Source organism: Falco naumanni, chromosome 1 (assembly GCF_017639655.2).
Source record: "Falco naumanni isolate bFalNau1 chromosome 1, bFalNau1.pat, whole genome shotgun sequence".
Lineage (NCBI taxonomy): Eukaryota > Metazoa > Chordata > Aves > Falconiformes > Falconidae > Falco > Falco naumanni.
In genome coordinates this window covers 46,207,027-46,223,223 of record NC_054054.1, presented here as the reverse complement: position 1 = coordinate 46,223,223, position 16,197 = coordinate 46,207,027, and the positions used below count along the sequence as shown (strand labels likewise).

Here is a 16,197-nt window from a genome sequence, read left to right as displayed (position 1 = left end):
ATACAATGAGGACTTAAATTCTTCTGAAGGTGCACCTGATAATTCCTTCTTTGATGAATTTTCCTACTGTAACCTGAACGCAGAGTGTTGCACAAATGAAAGGAGGTGTGTAAAAAATTGATATATGTATCCCAGGAAAAAAAGATACTTTCCCTAACTAGCAGGGGGAGGGATTGACACTGGATGTCATGAAATCAGCAGGGGTGATGACTAGAAATTTGTCTTTCCAGGGGAGCGGTGGCCTATAGTGGTGAGATATCCTGTATAAAACAACTCTTTTATTGTGGCCTTGCTTCGATGCACTGACAAGCGCCAGGCTACAGAAGGCAGTGCATTTCAGTAGCAGGATGAGATGTGGGGGACATTTCTCCAGCGTAAGTTGTGGAGCCTGCCGACTCCCCTTGCTGAGCTCATTCACCTCACATCTAGCAGGAGCCTGGCTCGGCCAAAACCGAATCCTCGGCTAACGAGTGAGGTAATCGGTGGGCGGGGCGGGCCTGGGGGTCCAGCCGCCGGGGAGGCTGTGAGGGAAGCGGTGCCCTCGGCCTGGGGGAAGCTGCGCCCCGCCGCCTCACAGGAGCGTGGGCTGAAGGACGCGCCTTGCCCGTGTAAAGCCCGCTCCCCGCCGGCCCGCTCCCGCTGCCGGCCCGCAGCACGGCCCCAACGGTGCGCCAGCACCCACCGGAGCTGGTGCGCGTGCGCCGGGGCCGCCCCGCCCGGCAGGAACGGCGCGCGTGCGCGCTGCCTCAGGCGGCGGGCGCAGCCATGTTGGGCGGGCAGCGGCGGCTGGCTCGCCTCAGCCATGTTCGGAGGGCAGCGGGGCCCGCGGCGCCGGGGCGGCGGCGGGGAGCCGGGCGAGCTGGGCGAGCTGCGCAGGTGGGAGCTACTGCGGGGGGCCGGGGCGTGAGGGGCATTGCTCCCTCAGGGCGGCGGTAGAGCTCCCGGCGCTCTGCTGTGTGGGCGGGTGGGCGTGTGGCGTCTGTGGGTGGGGGTAGGCGGTGCGGCCGCGGGGTGGGCTGCGTTCGCCTTCCCCGGCCTGCAGCCCGGCCCCCCTCGGTAGCCGGGGGGGTGGTGGGGGGAAGCAGGTGCTAGCAGCTCGCCGTCCTCCACCGAGCGTCTTCAGCCCCTCGCTGAGGGCATGTCTCTTGCGGGGGGCTCTTTTGGTCCTGCGGTCTTGCGGTGGGAGGGAGCTGGGTCGGGGCAGACGGGCTAGGGTAGGGCGGACCCTGAGGTGGGCAGCGACTGCACGGCACGGCAGGTGAAGAAAAACTGGAGTGTTTCTAAAAGGCATACTTTTCGGTTACCGTATTTCCCCAGATTTTCAAATAGTGTTGTCCCTAAGGTATGCTAGGTGGTGGTGTGCCTTCCCGGTCTTTTTCAAGTCTTTTGAGTAGTTGTTGTCGAGGGTGATTGGAGAAAAGTTTTATCCACTCGCTACCTTTGCAAAAATGGAATGTGATGTGTTGAAAGTGTCTGTTTGCCTAGGTGCACGATTTGGAGTGAGCTATTTGTGCTGTGTGTTAGTAACTTTGAGGCCTCTGGGAGCAGGAAACTCCCAAAGCCAGTCAGGGTGGAGGAGGAAGGGGAAGAAAATGGGTTGTTAATGCAGGATTAAAATAGCAGAAGCCTTCCTTCCCTCTCGCTTGTTGAGTTAAAAAGTGATCTCACACACGCAGAATGTGTGTTTGCTGTTTACTCTCACATACAGAACAACAGCATGTTTACAGTGTGGAGTCTGCAATATGGGATCATTCTCTCAGGCTGGTGGTGGTGCATCTGCAGGTGTGGTCCTTAGCCCGGAAGCCAGACCTGATGTTAGCACATTCTGTGATGGTGTTTTGATTAGTAACCTATCATTTAAGATGCCAAAGCCGCCAGAACTTGAGGAGGAAAATGTAGATAACTCCTTGTCCCCTGCTTACTTGTGAGGACTCCACAGCAGTGTCTGGTAAAGAATTTCCTGTGTAAAAGTGTTCCCATGTAAACATTTGACCTACTTCTCCTTAGACATGCTGGTTTCTTATGTTGAAGTGATGTTTCTGTATTTGCCTCTTCCACAAGTTTAGTAGCAGGTAGAATGGCATATAAATGTCAAATAATGCGTTGCTGACAGAAGACAGTCTATGAATGTTGGCACATATCAGCAGTTCCATAAGCACTGGTGACAGTCCTCTTGGGGTTTTTTTCCCCCTTTTTGTTTGCAAATAGAAAGGGTATACTTTTGGCTATCTAAGTATTAATAGTTTATTTTAAAATTCTGATGTCTTATTTGGATTACTCAAAGATCTTTTCTCAGCAATTGCATTGTCTAACAACTTTGTTAAGTTAGTGTTGCCTGAATGAGTAAATTGACACAAATAACATATCTGTATGCCAAATCTGCATTTTGTAAATATAGATGATGATACTCTTTTTGTTCATGTTTGTTTTGTATAGGCAATGTTCAGTGACTTCCAGTGACTTGATTTCTGATGAAAATTCTTGTGTTCTAGTTCTGTGCAACATCCATACTGCTGGCATCAAGTACAGGAATGTAGAAACTGGAATGATTCAGATTCTTTGGTGTTTGATGAATATCAGCGTAGACATTTAGACCAATGGCTGGAGAGGTAAGGAGTAAGTGCGGTTTGTTTTAAATCTTCACATTGCTGCGCTCTTTTCTTTAGGATTCCGACAAAACCTTAGATGTGATTAGATGAAATGTTTAATACAGTAGTACAGAGTTAGCAGACAGTATCTGCATTGTGCAGGAGTAGACCATTCAGTCTGGCTAATTGAAATACATGCCATAATTTAGCAAGTATTCCATTTGAGAGAAATGGTACATGCTGAGGTAGTAGTTTAAGCCCTTTATTGCGGAGGTCTTCAGTGTTAGTGTAACATTCCATTAAAGCAATATGCTTTTATATAAAGGTGCATAAGCAAAGCATAAAAAGTTTAAGTGTGGGCCAAGCATGATGTTTGCCTCTTCACTTGACAGTATATTTGGTATATTTAGCTGTACTACAGTTTTTAGTAAATATTTTCTTTTCCTGTAGTCCAGTACTGAGAACATTCTGAGATGAGATCAAATTTTATAGGTAGGTAGTTTTAAGAGTATTTTGCTTTGCTTTTGGGTATTTTAGACTAACCACCTAAGGTGGAGGCAGGTTGAGATTGGTATCTTAATGTCTGAAAAGTGAGTGCTTGGATATGTGCAGATAACTGTGTAGAATGTAAGTTAGAAGAGATTAAATATTTTACTGAATAAACATATAATTTATACATCTCTGGGTATTACATTGTACGAAGACTATTGTAATTTCTGTGGCATGTTTGATACTGCTTCAGTTAATAAATGAATCTTTTTGAGGAGCTTAGGAAAGCCTTTGTATTCAGGACTGTTTTCTGTCTTTGATACTATCATAAAAAATATTAACGTTATATTATGATTGTGAGTCGCATTGGATGTGCTAGCAGCATTTTGTGTTTCTCTTCTGCTGAGTAGATTCCTCCGTGGAATCTTTGTTGTGTGTTAAAATAATATTGGTGGCATAGATGGTAATTTTATCTATTCATGTGAAACAGTTTAGGGTAAGTATGACTATAAGCTAAATGTACTTCTGTATTGCTTATGTTAACTGTTAAGGCATTAATGTTGAAAGAAGTGGACAGACTAAAAGAAGGGAGTTTTCATCACTTCAGAATATTACAACATTATACAGTTTTCATTTATTATATTTTTTTAAGTTAATAAGGAACCTGATAAGTGTTTCTCTGCTCAGAGAGCACCGGTGATCCAACTGATTATTTAACTAAGAGCTTCCTGACTCACTCTTTGGCTTTACGTACTAGACTTTACATTCTTGAAATGATTATGTTGTGATATGACAGTGTCTGACAAAATGTTGTTTCTGCTCACACGATGGGCATTTTTCTATTTTTTGAGCGTCTCCCTGGTCCTTTACAAAGTCCTTTGCCAGTGACAGAGAGCAGCAACTAGATATGAGTTTGACTTCAAGTAATTTCATGAGTTGTGCCCTTTAATGGCATTGCAGTATTGAGAAGGTCCACGAGTAGTAGAGAGGTGGGTTCGCATTGGCTGAGCTGGGAGTATTTTAAGAGGTTGCCAGGTCTGTGTTCTGACATGAAATTCACTTCATGTCCATTTTCTTTCCTGGCAAAGTAAAACTGATAATCTTACATCACTGCTGAAGGTAACTTGGGCTGAAATGTTTTAATTTGTTTGACTTTGAACTGAAATAAGAGTAGGGGCATGCCCGTGATGTTATAGTTATGAAGCTGGTTTTGTCCACTACTGAAGATTCTGTTCATTAAAAATGTTCATCAATAAATGTTCATATTGAGTTATCGTTATTTTCCAGCTCTACAGCACCAGAACATTCTAGGCCTCTTTCTAGTTACCCTGGCTGGGAAAGTAGTATTGAAGAAGACAAAGCAATGAGAACATCTAAAAAAATTATGAAGTAAGTACTGAACAACTATTAACTATTGTTGCATAGCAATAGCCATCTGATGATCTCTGACTACTTTACATGTATTAATGAAGGTTTGACATACAGTCAGGCTGTTGCATTTCAAGCCTGAAGGAATCCTTAAGGACATAGTAGCACTGAGAAGTCTTATCTCAAAAGCTACTTGTATGATCATTTCAGATTATCTTCTTCAGTTTAAATTGTACATTCATTAAAATTTTCCATAGGAGAAAATACAGGAATTGTGAAAGGAAAAATGAAAACCAACCACTGAGGCTTGGAGAGAGAAATGACTATTAGATTATTTAAGCTAGCTTCCTTTATTATTATCCATCTTACTGAGTTTAAGCTTTTTTCATATTTGTATTAGGAGGTTACATACATATGCAATAATCATGTACCATTTGGTTTGCTTGTAGGGCTAGCTATAAGCTTCTAGTAAGGCAGCTCTAGCACCAGTACCCTCAGGTGTATGTTTACTTGTTACAAACCTGAGCAATTGCATGAACTTGCAAAACCTGCTCTTGCAGTGATTCATTTGGTTAGCACAACTTTCACTTGTGTAAACTAGTGAAGTAGGAGTTGCGCTTACTGTCTATCAGGGTAAGAACCCAAGCAGTTCTAGAGTACGTGTTCATATAACTTGCTGTGAAGCTATTAAGGTTCTTTTCAACCTAATTCTAATTCTTATTTTTAAGTTCTGTTTCAAGTGATTCTGCTAATCCAGCTGAAAGGGAAACCGATGAAGTGGTTCTGAGGAGAAGACAGAAACAGATCAACTTTGGAAAGAATACTCTTGCATATGACAGATATATTAAAGAAGTTCCAAAGTAAGTTGCACTATGTCGCACGTTTCCAAATAAACTCTTACTTGTTCCTGGTGTGTGTGTAGATAGGCACACAGGTTTAGTTCTCTTAAAACTATATGAGCAGTAAATGAAGAAAACTTAAATTTATTTTTATCAAAGAGAAGCTAGGTATTTTCTGTATAAGAGCAAATTTAGCAAAAATTTAAAGCTAAATGTTCCCTTTTTATATTGCTGTTATTAGCAAATATACTTTAAATAAATTCTGTATTAATCAGCTCCTTGTGATGCTTCTGGTGACTGTGCTGCTAGGTCAATGTGATGTTATTTGATACCAGAAAATGTCAGCTTTGAATGAGGACTGAATCAAGCCTTGCATTTAAGTGTTGGTAAGGGAGAACAGTCTTTAATAATTCATCAGTAACTAACAAATCAAAACCTGAAATTTTTTTTGTCATTCTTTGTCATTCCAGTTTGGGCTTCAGACAAGATTTCTTAGCCAGCCCCCTCTACTTACTGCAGAGCTGTCAAGATTCAGAAGCTAGTTTGTAGCAATGTGTGGATGTGTATTTGTGCTGTTGGGTTTTTTTGTGGTTTGTTTGTTTGTTTGTTTTGAGGGTTATTTTTTTAGAGGTGTTTTTCTAAATATGGCTTGCTGCTTACAGTTGCCAGCTTTCTATGGATTCTACCTGTTAGAGTCTGGGTGAAAATTGCCAGCCAAGTGCAGTGGACACTGCAAGCTTGTTGTTGAGCAAAACTTGAAAGATTAGACTAGATGACTAAAAATCAACTACAGATACCATAAATGATCACAGATATCACACAATGACATGGTGTTGTGGTTTAACCCCAGCTGGCAACTAAGCACCACGGAGCCGTTCACTCACTTCCTCCAACATCCTGCCCCAGCAGGATGGGGAGGAGAATCGGGGGGGAAAATGTAAAGCTCATGGGTTGAGATAAGAGTTTAATAGTTGAAATGAAATAAAATAATAACTATTTTAATGAAAGGGGAGAGAGGAATAAAACCCAAAAGAAAAAACAAGCGATGCACAATACGGTTGCTCGCTACGTGCCAACCAACACCCAGCCAGTCCCCACGCAGTGATCGGCAGGCTAACTCCACCCCAGTTTATATACTGGACATGATGCTCAATGGTGTGGAATAGCCCTTTGGCTCGTTTGGGTCAGCTGTCCTGGATCTGCTCCCTCCTGGCTTCTTGTGCACCTGCTCACTGGCAGAGCATGGGAAACTTGTAAAGTCCTTGGTTTAGAGTGAGCATTACTGAGCAACAACTAAAACATCAGTGTGTTATCCACATTATTTTTATACTAAATCCAAAACACAGCATTGTACCAGCTATTAAGTATAAAATTAACTCAATCCCAGCTGAAACCAGGACACACTGTCACATCTTCAGTTACACTTTTTTTTCTTCAAAGAGTCTGGGATTGCTTTGTGAATTGTCATTTTGCTTGTCATTTTGTTGTCAGTGGTAGGACTGCAGCCAGTCTTACGGTGATGCCTGGCACTTGCATAGCTGTGCTGTGTTCAGTTAAATCATAGGTGGAAATCAGGAAAAGGTGAGAACAGTGTTCAGAAAAAACATGGGATAAACCTTAATAAAAAAAAAAAAAGTGTTTTGGGTTGCACTTTAATGGGGTAGTTCTTAATACTGTTCCTTAGCAGGGATCTGTTTATCTTAACTTAGAAAAAGTGTTATGGTATGTTGATCTGTAAAGCTGGTAGACGGAACCACTTAAGACCAGGGTACTTACTGTGATTTAAAACATTATTGTAATATACATCCTGCCAGGCATAAAGCTGACTCTGATATAGTAGGACTATAAACGGGATTGTTCTGTGCTGTAGATACAATTTGAGTGAGCTCTCCAGTAGTAATCTGGTGGGCAGGACTGGGTTTGAGATACCAGCTGAGAAAAAGTACTTCCAGCCATGAGATGATCCCAGACCCCATTGTTACAGTGTCTGCTCAGTGTAAACTCAGTGGAAAGGCATATCATTTACATTTTACGCAGAGAGTGGGGTACTTTGTTTTCTAAACTCCTAAGCGACAAATGCTATTTAGAATTCTAGCAATTCCTGTTGTAATAACGCATGGACAGTGGTGAAATAAAAGTTGACGTAAGATACTTGTGCATTGACCCCTGCCAGCAGCTAAGTACCCACACAGCTACTTGCTCCCTCCCTCTCCCCAGTGTGATGGGGAAAGAATAGGAAGAACAGAAGCAAGAAAACTGATGGATTGAGATAAGGGCAGTTTAATAGGTGAAGAAGGGCGGGGGGGGGAAGCAAACGATGCAAATGCACTCAATCACTCTCACTGCCTGCTGCAAGCAGACTGGTGCCTTGACAGTCTCTGACCAGTGGCCGCTTTGGAAGACACCTCCCCTTCTTCCTGTGCTCTTGTTTTTTATGCTAAGCATGATATTCTACGGTGTGGAATATATCTCTTTAGGTAACTTGAGTCAACTGTTCCAGCAGTTTGCCCTCTCAACTTCTTGTTCGCCCTGAACTTAGTGGCTGCAAGAGGGCGCAGGGCAGAGTGGGGGAAAAAGAGGAGGCCTTGAAGCTGTGCAAGTACTGTTCAGCAATAGCCAAAAATTTGTGTGTTATCAGCAGTGTTTTAGCCATAAATCCCAAACACAGTACTGCTATGAATGAAGTTAACTCCATCCCAGCCAGACTCCGTACAAGGCTAAACACAAAGAAACTGCACCTGTCTCAGTAAAACTGAGACGGAAGTAGCTGGAGGCTAGGATACTGTCAAAGGAGTATCAGTTATGCTGCTTCTGTTTCATATTTGACCATGGGCAGTAGGGGTCAGGTTTTGACAGCTGTCAGATTGCTGGACTTGAAGAACCTCTGTCTGACTCAGCATGTTATTGTTAGTTGTTGCTAGAGTGGTCTGGTTTTGACAATGTTTTAGAACATAGGCATTTCAGTTAAGTGTTTAAAAATATGAAAATTTAATTTATTAGGCCACTGACGCCTGTGTGATCTGATAGACTGAGGGTTTTTTTTAAGAACAGAAATCATGTTCTGAAATAATAAATGTTACTTTGTATTTACAGGAATCAGCGAATACCAGGAGTGCATCCTAGAACTCCCAACAAATTTAAGAAGTACAGCCGCAGGTCCTGGGACCAGCAGATCAGGTTATGGAAGATAGCACTGCATGCCTGGGATCCTCCTACTGAAGAAACCTGGGATCTGCAGCCAGTGTGCGTATGGGTGAATTAAGTCGGCATGTGTCTCTAGCTATACAGGAGGACTCTCTATTTCCTTTAGAGCATTCCTATCTGTATTTCCTCTAGAGAATTCCTAACTGGGAAGAAAAGAGGGGATCAGGCTTAGAAATGGAAGTCTCCTTGAATGCCTTGTTTCCCTTTTGAATTGTTAGTCTTCAAGATACTCCCATTATTTAGTCTAAATTTATCTTCAATACGGCGCTTTGGGGAGCAAGGTATTTGGTCTGTCTACATTAGTATGCTTCTTTCCTCTGGGTGTTTATGCTGGTGAGCACAAGGTGCAATTATTTTTCTAGAAAAGGATAGGCATAAGCAGAAATTCCATTATTGCTGTGCCTTGACATCAATAACCTTTCCATATTTCCTTTTTCTGATGTCAGTGGAACAGCCTTTCTCATGCAATAAAAATACGTTAGAGGGTTTGAGAAGTGTAAGAGTATTAAGAGATTTCTGTGCTCTGCAGGACAGTGGCAGCTATGTTGAAGATGGAATTTTTTTTATCTTTTCAGAACTTTGTATTTCTGTAACAAGGCTAGCTCTGCTAATTGACACCAGCTAAAACTTTGTAAGATTTGAACTAGTAAATTGAGAGGAAAAGAGTTAATGGAATTCTATTAGCTCTGTTACTGCATTGTGTAAATACTTTTAGCTGTGTTGTAGTTGACCTAAGGTCGAAGCTGCAGTTGTTTGCACCATTTCGATGTCATATGAGATGAACTGTTAATTATTACTGCAGCTTAACTGTCTTCTGCTTGGAATGGTAAGCCAGATGGGTAGTATGTAAAATCCCTTTTTTTCCTTTCCCCCCCCCCCCCGGCTTTTTTCACGTTTTTAATTTCTTGGTTTTAGAAGTACAGAACCCTCAGGCAGTTCCCAGGAATGGTTCTGCAAAGACGAGGATGTTTCCGGCTCCTTTGTATTTGACGAAAAGCAGAAAAACGAGTGTGAAGATGAATGCAGACAGACTGACCACGCACTGGAGAGGTATGAGATAACTTCTATGGTTAACTTACTGAAACAATTCAATACACGTTGATGCTGTCAGAAATGATGTTTTGTAGGAAACATTTAACAAGGGAGGGCAGTTAATGCTCAGCTTTGGAGTTTGGCACTTTTGCTGTTGAATGTAATCCACACTGGTATGGAGTGCTAAATGTGGAAAAATATCAGCATTACAGAACTGCATGATTAACAGTGGCAAAAGGGAGTGTTTTTTCAGCTTCTGTGGTTATACAATGGGGTAGTGACATTTCTTCAACTGCTGTTGCCAAATGCTGAAAGTAGGATGGATACCTTTTTCAGAAACAAGAGTGACCATCATTAATTAACAGTATTATGCCTGTGTGCAGAACAGCAGGGAGACTTAACAGTGCAGCACCTCATGCACTTCCCTGTTTACTGAGATACCTTGATCTGGGGCATGTGCATGGAGCTGAAAATGGTCCTGCTTCCAGGTTTCTTCTGAGATTGTGGCTGGGTTCACTTGCTGGAATACAGTGGAGTGGTTACCAAAATTTGAGCCATTTTCTCTGTTCTTCTGTTGTGACTGAGGAGTGATACCTCAAAAAAAGTCTTCCTGTGTAGCATGTACTGTTATTTTGCAGGACTCTGATAAGCATTTAAACACAAATGAGAAATGTTGAGTGTGTGATTTGTCTTATTTTTGTAGTCCCTGTTCTCCAGATTCTTCTCCAGTCTGGAAACGCAGAAAAAGAAACAATTCTGACTCCTCTGGGGTTTCACAGAGCAAAAAACATTACGTGCATATGTGCCACACACTGGAAAGGTATGAAATTATTTTCCATATGGAGATTCATTAATACTATGAACTGACTTTTGGAATATGGCTAGTATTTATCCCTCCGTTTCTTAATAGCTTTTATCTAAATGTGTGTGCAATTTAATGGGGAAGGGAAATCATGCCAGATAATTGCGTTGTATGATAGCAAATATTTGCAGTGACCCTTTGCAAAAGTGAAGAAACTTCAGTGTTAGAATGCACAAAATAGCACAGTCTAGTGTGTAGATTTAGGCAAAACTAATGTGCTGTTGCTTTCTCGTGGAACTTGGTTTCTGCTTCAGAGGTTGTAATTCTGAACTTTTTAGGCATCTGCCGTAGTTATTTCTTGTACCTCTTATGTGCACTGTATTCTGCTTTTTGGCTTGCAGAGTGTGTACAAGTTGATGAATGTTACGGTAAGGGAATAAGCCCAGTGTTCATTGCAAATCTGTCAGCAAATACTGAACTTGCTGCCTATTTAATTCTCACCGTGTTGCCTCCTTTGCTACAGGTATTACAGAGAATACGTATCCATGAAGGAATGTGAAAGAAACTTTGTGTGTGTTAGTTAAGCTTTTCCCTGCCTTTATGAAAGATGGTATGGGTAGATGGAAGAAAAGGGTAGAGTTTTTCAGGCTATGTCTTCATTTGAAGTTGTTCAGGAATTAAACTACTCCTCTAGCAATTGGTCTTTATCATATTTCCTTTTCTTTCCTTTCCTAGCTGCTTCACAAGAAGTCTTCTTATAAATGAGAACTGATAGGCTATGTAGAGGAGAGCATAGTTTAATTATACAAAGTTTTGTCAGAACCCCAGGAAAAGTGGAACAATTATTTACGTTTTTGGGGATTTAGTAGACTTTTCACACTAAGTTTAGTTTATACAGGCGTGGGTTTTTTTCTCTCTACTTAGCCCCCTTACCTTCAGAAGAATTTAGAGGAACTGTGTTGCAAAGGTCCATGGTTTCAGACCTTTTCACTTTCTTTCTAGTCTTACTGAATCAGGATGTCAGGAGGCTTTTTCAAAGTGCTCAGAGTGGGAAGCCTTTGGTGAAAATAACGAAGTAATGACAGTACAGCATGGTATAGAAATAACAAGGTAAATACCGTAGTCATCATGATTTCCTGTCTATTGCTTGTGCTGTGAAGTTGTCCTTTGCTTTTTATCTTTCTTTTCTTTCACTGTTTAATACCACTGGTTTTTTTCTTCTTCCATTTCTTCCAACATGCGGTGTGTTTGGTTGTTATTTGTATTTACTTGGCTTTTTCCAGTCTGATTCTCCATCTGCTGCTTCTGCCATTAAGTAATGCTGGAAAACGGTGAGCCCCTTTCACCCTCTTTGTATTACGGAAAGCAATGGCATTTTACAGAATTGGTCCCCATGGTTGTTACTAGCCTCTCACTTGCACAGCCTAGGAGCTGAAAGCTTCCTCTCTGCCTCCTTAGAGGTTAAGATGTTTTGTGCTGATAATGATAGTTGTTTGTTTTTATGCAGTGACCCGATTCCAGCTAGCTGTTCTTCAGGATGGAACAATCAGAAACAGAAAAAAACTAACTTCTTTCTGCCTGACAGCAAAATTTGCAGAGATACAGACTGCAGGCTGGAGAGGTATAAAATGCAACTCATCGATCAGGGGCTTTTCTTTCCGTATTAAGTTAGAAACATAGTTGCTTTATTGCTGTATTTCAATCCAAGCTTTTCTTATAAACATAGATTATTTTTTTTTAACTATTCTTCTTAGGGATGTGTTGGCCAGTATTTATATGTTGTGTGGTAATATTATGTCCTTAATGTTCTCGTGTTATGGTCTGTATTAGAGTAAATAGCAGGTTGTAGCTGTATTTAGTATAAAAGGTTACCATATTAAAACAAATTGGTCTTTGGGTTTTGTTTTTTTTCATTTGTAGGCTTAAACTTTGTAGCAGTTTATTGGAAGGACATCAGCCAGAATACCCTGAAAGGGGATGGGGAAGTGCAAGTGCTGAAGGTAGAATAATGAGGAAAAAAATTTAAATACCAAGGTGAGCTCATGCTGACTACTTATTTTACCTGGTTTTTTCGGTAGCCAATATACAGGTGTCATTCTACAGAATCCAACTGTTCAGTTCAAGCAGCCTAGTTTCTCTTTTTATTCCTGTATTGTATTAGTATTTTATCACTTCTGATTGCATTTAATGCAGCAACTTAAAGATCTAATACTTCGGACTCAGTAAATTGAAACATTTACCTGTTCAGCCAGAAAATTTTTATCATTGTGTTATCACCTGAATGATAACGAGTCAGGTTTTTAAATTATTTCAGTAGCGGCTTTGTTGCCTTTTAATATTTTTGTGATGAAATCACAACTTTGCATTTGCAGCAGTAGATTTCAATGAAAATTTTCTCTTGGACTGTAGATTCTTTTAGTGCATTAATAGGATGGGTAGTAATCTTGAGTCAAAATAGCTTTTATTAGCAAATAGCCTTTTGTATGACTTGATTGTCTTTGATCTACATTCAGTGCAGGCTCTGAAATGTTATGGACTAGGATGTAAATACCTGTTTAATAGTGATGTGGGAATATTTTGCATAGTAAAATATATGGCATTAAATATACAGCACAGTATTAATTTTAGACTATGTAGATTTTGAATTCTAGCAATACGAGGAAAAGGCAGGTAGAGTAAAAAATTGTGCTAATGATATTTTTATATTTACTTTATTAATTTTTAATTTAAACTCTTTGAGCATGAATAAGACAATACGGATTCACTTTAGAAAAGTGCTAATTCAATATTTGAAAATATTTAGTCTCTCTTTGTATATAGAAGTATCGAAGAAGGACTTTCTCCTGTGCCAGAAAATGATTTGAAGAATAGGGTTATAGTCATGAGATCAGCAGATCAAGTCTTGGAAAACTGATGCAGTCGCATAAAATCTGTACTGAAAAAGCAAGAGATTTACAGTCAGCATATGTGCAATCAACGTAAGGTGAAATGTGCAGGTAAAAGAAGCATGCCTTTGTACATCATAGTTAAGAGAGCCTTTCTGATCTTCTGTATAATTGATATTTAGCTGCTTTGCAGTTGTCTTTGTAAATAAGGCTCTATTACGGAATATATATATTCAGTGGGTTCGTAATCACTCATTCTAATTGAAAAAATCTTTGTGACACGTAAAATGTAGAAAGTGAATTAAATAGCTTCTCTGTGGAGCAACACATGGGTTTCCTGGGGATGCAAAGATCAGTATTTAAGAGACACTGCCTTTAACCATGGGTTTTAGGTGTGATGATCTCTAACTCTCAATTGGCAGAACGTCAGCTGTGGCAGGTAAAAGTTGCTTGCAAACCAGATAGTGGTTTACATGGTAGAATTCCATACCGCCTGCCTTTTTGCTAAAAGAAAACTTCTGTCTTAAATGGGAAAAACAGAAGTGGCTGTTTTGAAGCCCAGTTAAATGTCTGTAAGTTCGAATGTATGTGGTTGCTTTTGAAAGGAAAAAACCTTAGTCAGTAGGACACTTAGGATATAGCAGAAATGTGTTAATTAGAATTGAGATAAAAATGTATTTTATGAATTAATAATGACATTTATGTGAAAAATTATGCAAGGGATTGGGAAAGATAGGCTCAGCTGCTTCATTTGCTCTGACAAATACTTTAGGAGTATAGAGTATGTAGTATTCTCTATGTTTTTCCAATAACTTATGTTCGCAAAGTGTTCATACTATCTGTAACTCTTTCTTCAGTATTGACAATATAGGTTTGTCTTTTATACTGTGTTTTAAGCTCACCATATGCAGCGCTGTGTTTCATTTACTGTTACTATAACACTGCAGCTTAAAATAGTAAATGTTTTGCTCTTAATGACTAGATAGATTGTATTTATAAAATGCTGTTATCTACCTTTTTGTTTAGGTTTCTCCAGTTCTTTAAGGATAGTTTTCTGCAAGCTCTGCCTCAAGTGTAAAACTTCAGGTTTCACTAAGCCTGTGCTACAATGATGATGGATGTTCCTTAAAGCTTTTGCGAGAACGTTTCTGCTGTACCTGTGTTGGCAGATGATATGTGCATCGTTATAAAGGCTGTTTCAGTTGATGGATCCTGCTGTTGCCATTTGGAGATCGTGCTACTTAGCGTGCTAATGTTACGCTGGTGAATTGGTCCAATATTGAGTCAATCTGCAGAATGCCACCCTTTAAACGAAGGAGTTAAACTCTGTTTCTTTTACTGGACCAGAATTGTAACATCCAACCTGAAGAACTGCTTCAAAAGAATGTACATAATTGTAACCTTTCTCCAGTTAAACTGTTCTTAGCTTTTGGATTGGTTGCTCATCCATTTGGCCTTATTTACTGTTCTCTGAGATAAGATACATTAAGCTCGAATTTGTCTGTGCCTAGTGAGAGAAGAGAGAGCAAGGGCAGATGGTTTATCAAAATCTGATCCCTCTCTTTAAGGGGGTAAGTGACTGTATGAACAGCAACACAGTGTAAATACCTGGATTTTGCTTTTATGTTATTGCATCCTGACCTGAAGAGACAATCTACTGCTAAGGGTATTAAGAGGATGAGTTCAGTGCCTGCTGTTCCTACAGGAATTGGAGGTGAGCAGCAGCATTTGCAGGTTTGGAGCTGCTTCTGGGCGTGGGCTGTCTGGGCTAAGGGTGGTGATGGTGTTGAGATAGGCTCTCCTTTGTTTTACTCTTCTAGCACTGTGATCAGAAGGTCAAAGTGAGGGCTGTGGCTACAGTAGAATTTAGACCAGATTCATGTGCCAGTTACAATAATTTTTTACAGCCCTTGTGGCATTTTGTGTGTCATGTACTGGGGTACAAATGCCTGGTAGAGCTGGGAATTGTCTCTCTGTAGGAGGTTTGTTTTTTTTTTTTTTTTTTTTTTTCTTTGCAAGACCACTGCAGAACTATGTCAGGCCTGGGGATGGCACACAGTGGCCTTGTTGTGGGGCTGGCAGTGTACCCAAGGGCCAAAAACCTATTGTGCTGCTGATGTGGGAGTAAGCTGCTTCCCCAGAAACTACTCCCAGTCCCTTCTAAAACATGATTTCCTAGCATGCTCGGGCATAGCGTTCAGTAGTGTCCCAGCACAAGGGTGGCTCAGTCACACACCACAGAGCACTCAAGTGTGTGTATAGTAGGAACACAGTTGTACAGCAGTTTTTTAAGAAGTAATACTTAGAACCTTGTTGTTCCAGCCTGCATGCTTTCATGTGATTTATGGTGATTGTAAATACGGGAATGTGTTAAATTTTTGGCATTTTGTCTTTATGCAGAAGAATTAAAGACTTTAACTTTAAAGATCCCTATTAGTCTGCTTTTGCTGTTATTTGTCAGAGTTTCATTACAAAAGGAGCATGTGGGTTCAGTTGTCTTTTGTTTGTTTGTTTGTTTTATGGTGTTTTGAGTTTATTTGTAGCCCTTGCTAAAAGGGGGAAGGAGGACTCTTCAGAGATGAAAACAAACTCTTAAAGGGAGTTTACAATTTGAGTTGTGTCCAACCCTTCATTTTTTATTTTGACATCTAGTCATGAACTTATTTAGTGCGTTGTAACCTAGTGGAAGGGAGCAGCTGAAGCCCCAGTACTCATTCTGCAATGAGAAAGGTGTCCTGGAGAAGATGGAGCAGTTGGGTAAGAGTAATAGGCTGTCATGGAATACTTAAGGTCAGCTGTCAGAGCCCTTAAACTTTTGCCTATGATGGATAGGACCTGCAGTGGATATATGGACACAAATCCATAGGATTTGTAATTCAGCAGTCCTTAAAAGATCTTTTATTTCTCAGTTGAAGAAACTTAGACTAGAAATAGAATATAATCATTTTGCCTGTGGCAGTTAAATTTTGGGCAGATTTATTCCCTAATCC

General features: G+C 40.6%; 1 protein-coding gene across 3 annotated transcripts; it reads left to right on the top strand.

Moving 5' to 3' along the window:
* The first annotated feature begins 505 nt into the window (after nt 1-505).
* On the top strand, nt 506-15,636 carry LOC121087240 (histone RNA hairpin-binding protein-like). 3 transcript variants are annotated; one of them, XM_040592050.1, is made up of 12 exons: nt 506-876; nt 2,493-2,609; nt 4,365-4,466; nt 5,174-5,305; nt 8,378-8,527; nt 9,407-9,538; nt 10,224-10,340; nt 11,325-11,432; nt 11,830-11,943; nt 12,243-12,356; nt 13,126-13,318; nt 14,234-15,636. In XM_040592050.1, the coding sequence occupies exons 1-10, from the start codon at nt 803-805 to the stop codon at nt 12,346-12,348; spliced, it is 1,152 nt and encodes a 383-aa protein (XP_040447984.1). In that variant the 5' UTR covers nt 506-802; the 3' UTR covers nt 12,349-12,356; nt 13,126-13,318; nt 14,234-15,636. The 3 variants fall into 3 exon arrangements, with proteins under 3 accessions (XP_040447984.1, XP_040447974.1, XP_040447965.1); XM_040592040.1 differs by having other exon boundaries at nt 507-876; nt 9,404-9,538; nt 13,143-13,318; XM_040592031.1 differs by having other exon boundaries at nt 508-876; nt 9,404-9,538.
* The last annotated feature ends 561 nt before the right edge of the window (nt 15,637-16,197 follow it).

Excerpts from the sequence above, each read along its gene's own strand:
- LOC121087240 (XM_040592040.1), top strand. The coding sequence starts at position 803 with ATGTTCGGAGGGCAGCGGGGCCCGCGGCGCCGGGGCGGCGGCGGGGAG. Across the intron at positions 877-2,492 it reads GAGCTGGGCGAGCTGCGCAG|TTCTGTGCAACATCCATACT; the intron begins GTGGGAGCTACT and ends CTTGTGTTCTAG. Across the intron at positions 11,433-11,829 it reads CATGGTATAGAAATAACAAG|TGACCCGATTCCAGCTAGCT; the intron begins GTAAATACCGTA and ends GTTTTTATGCAG.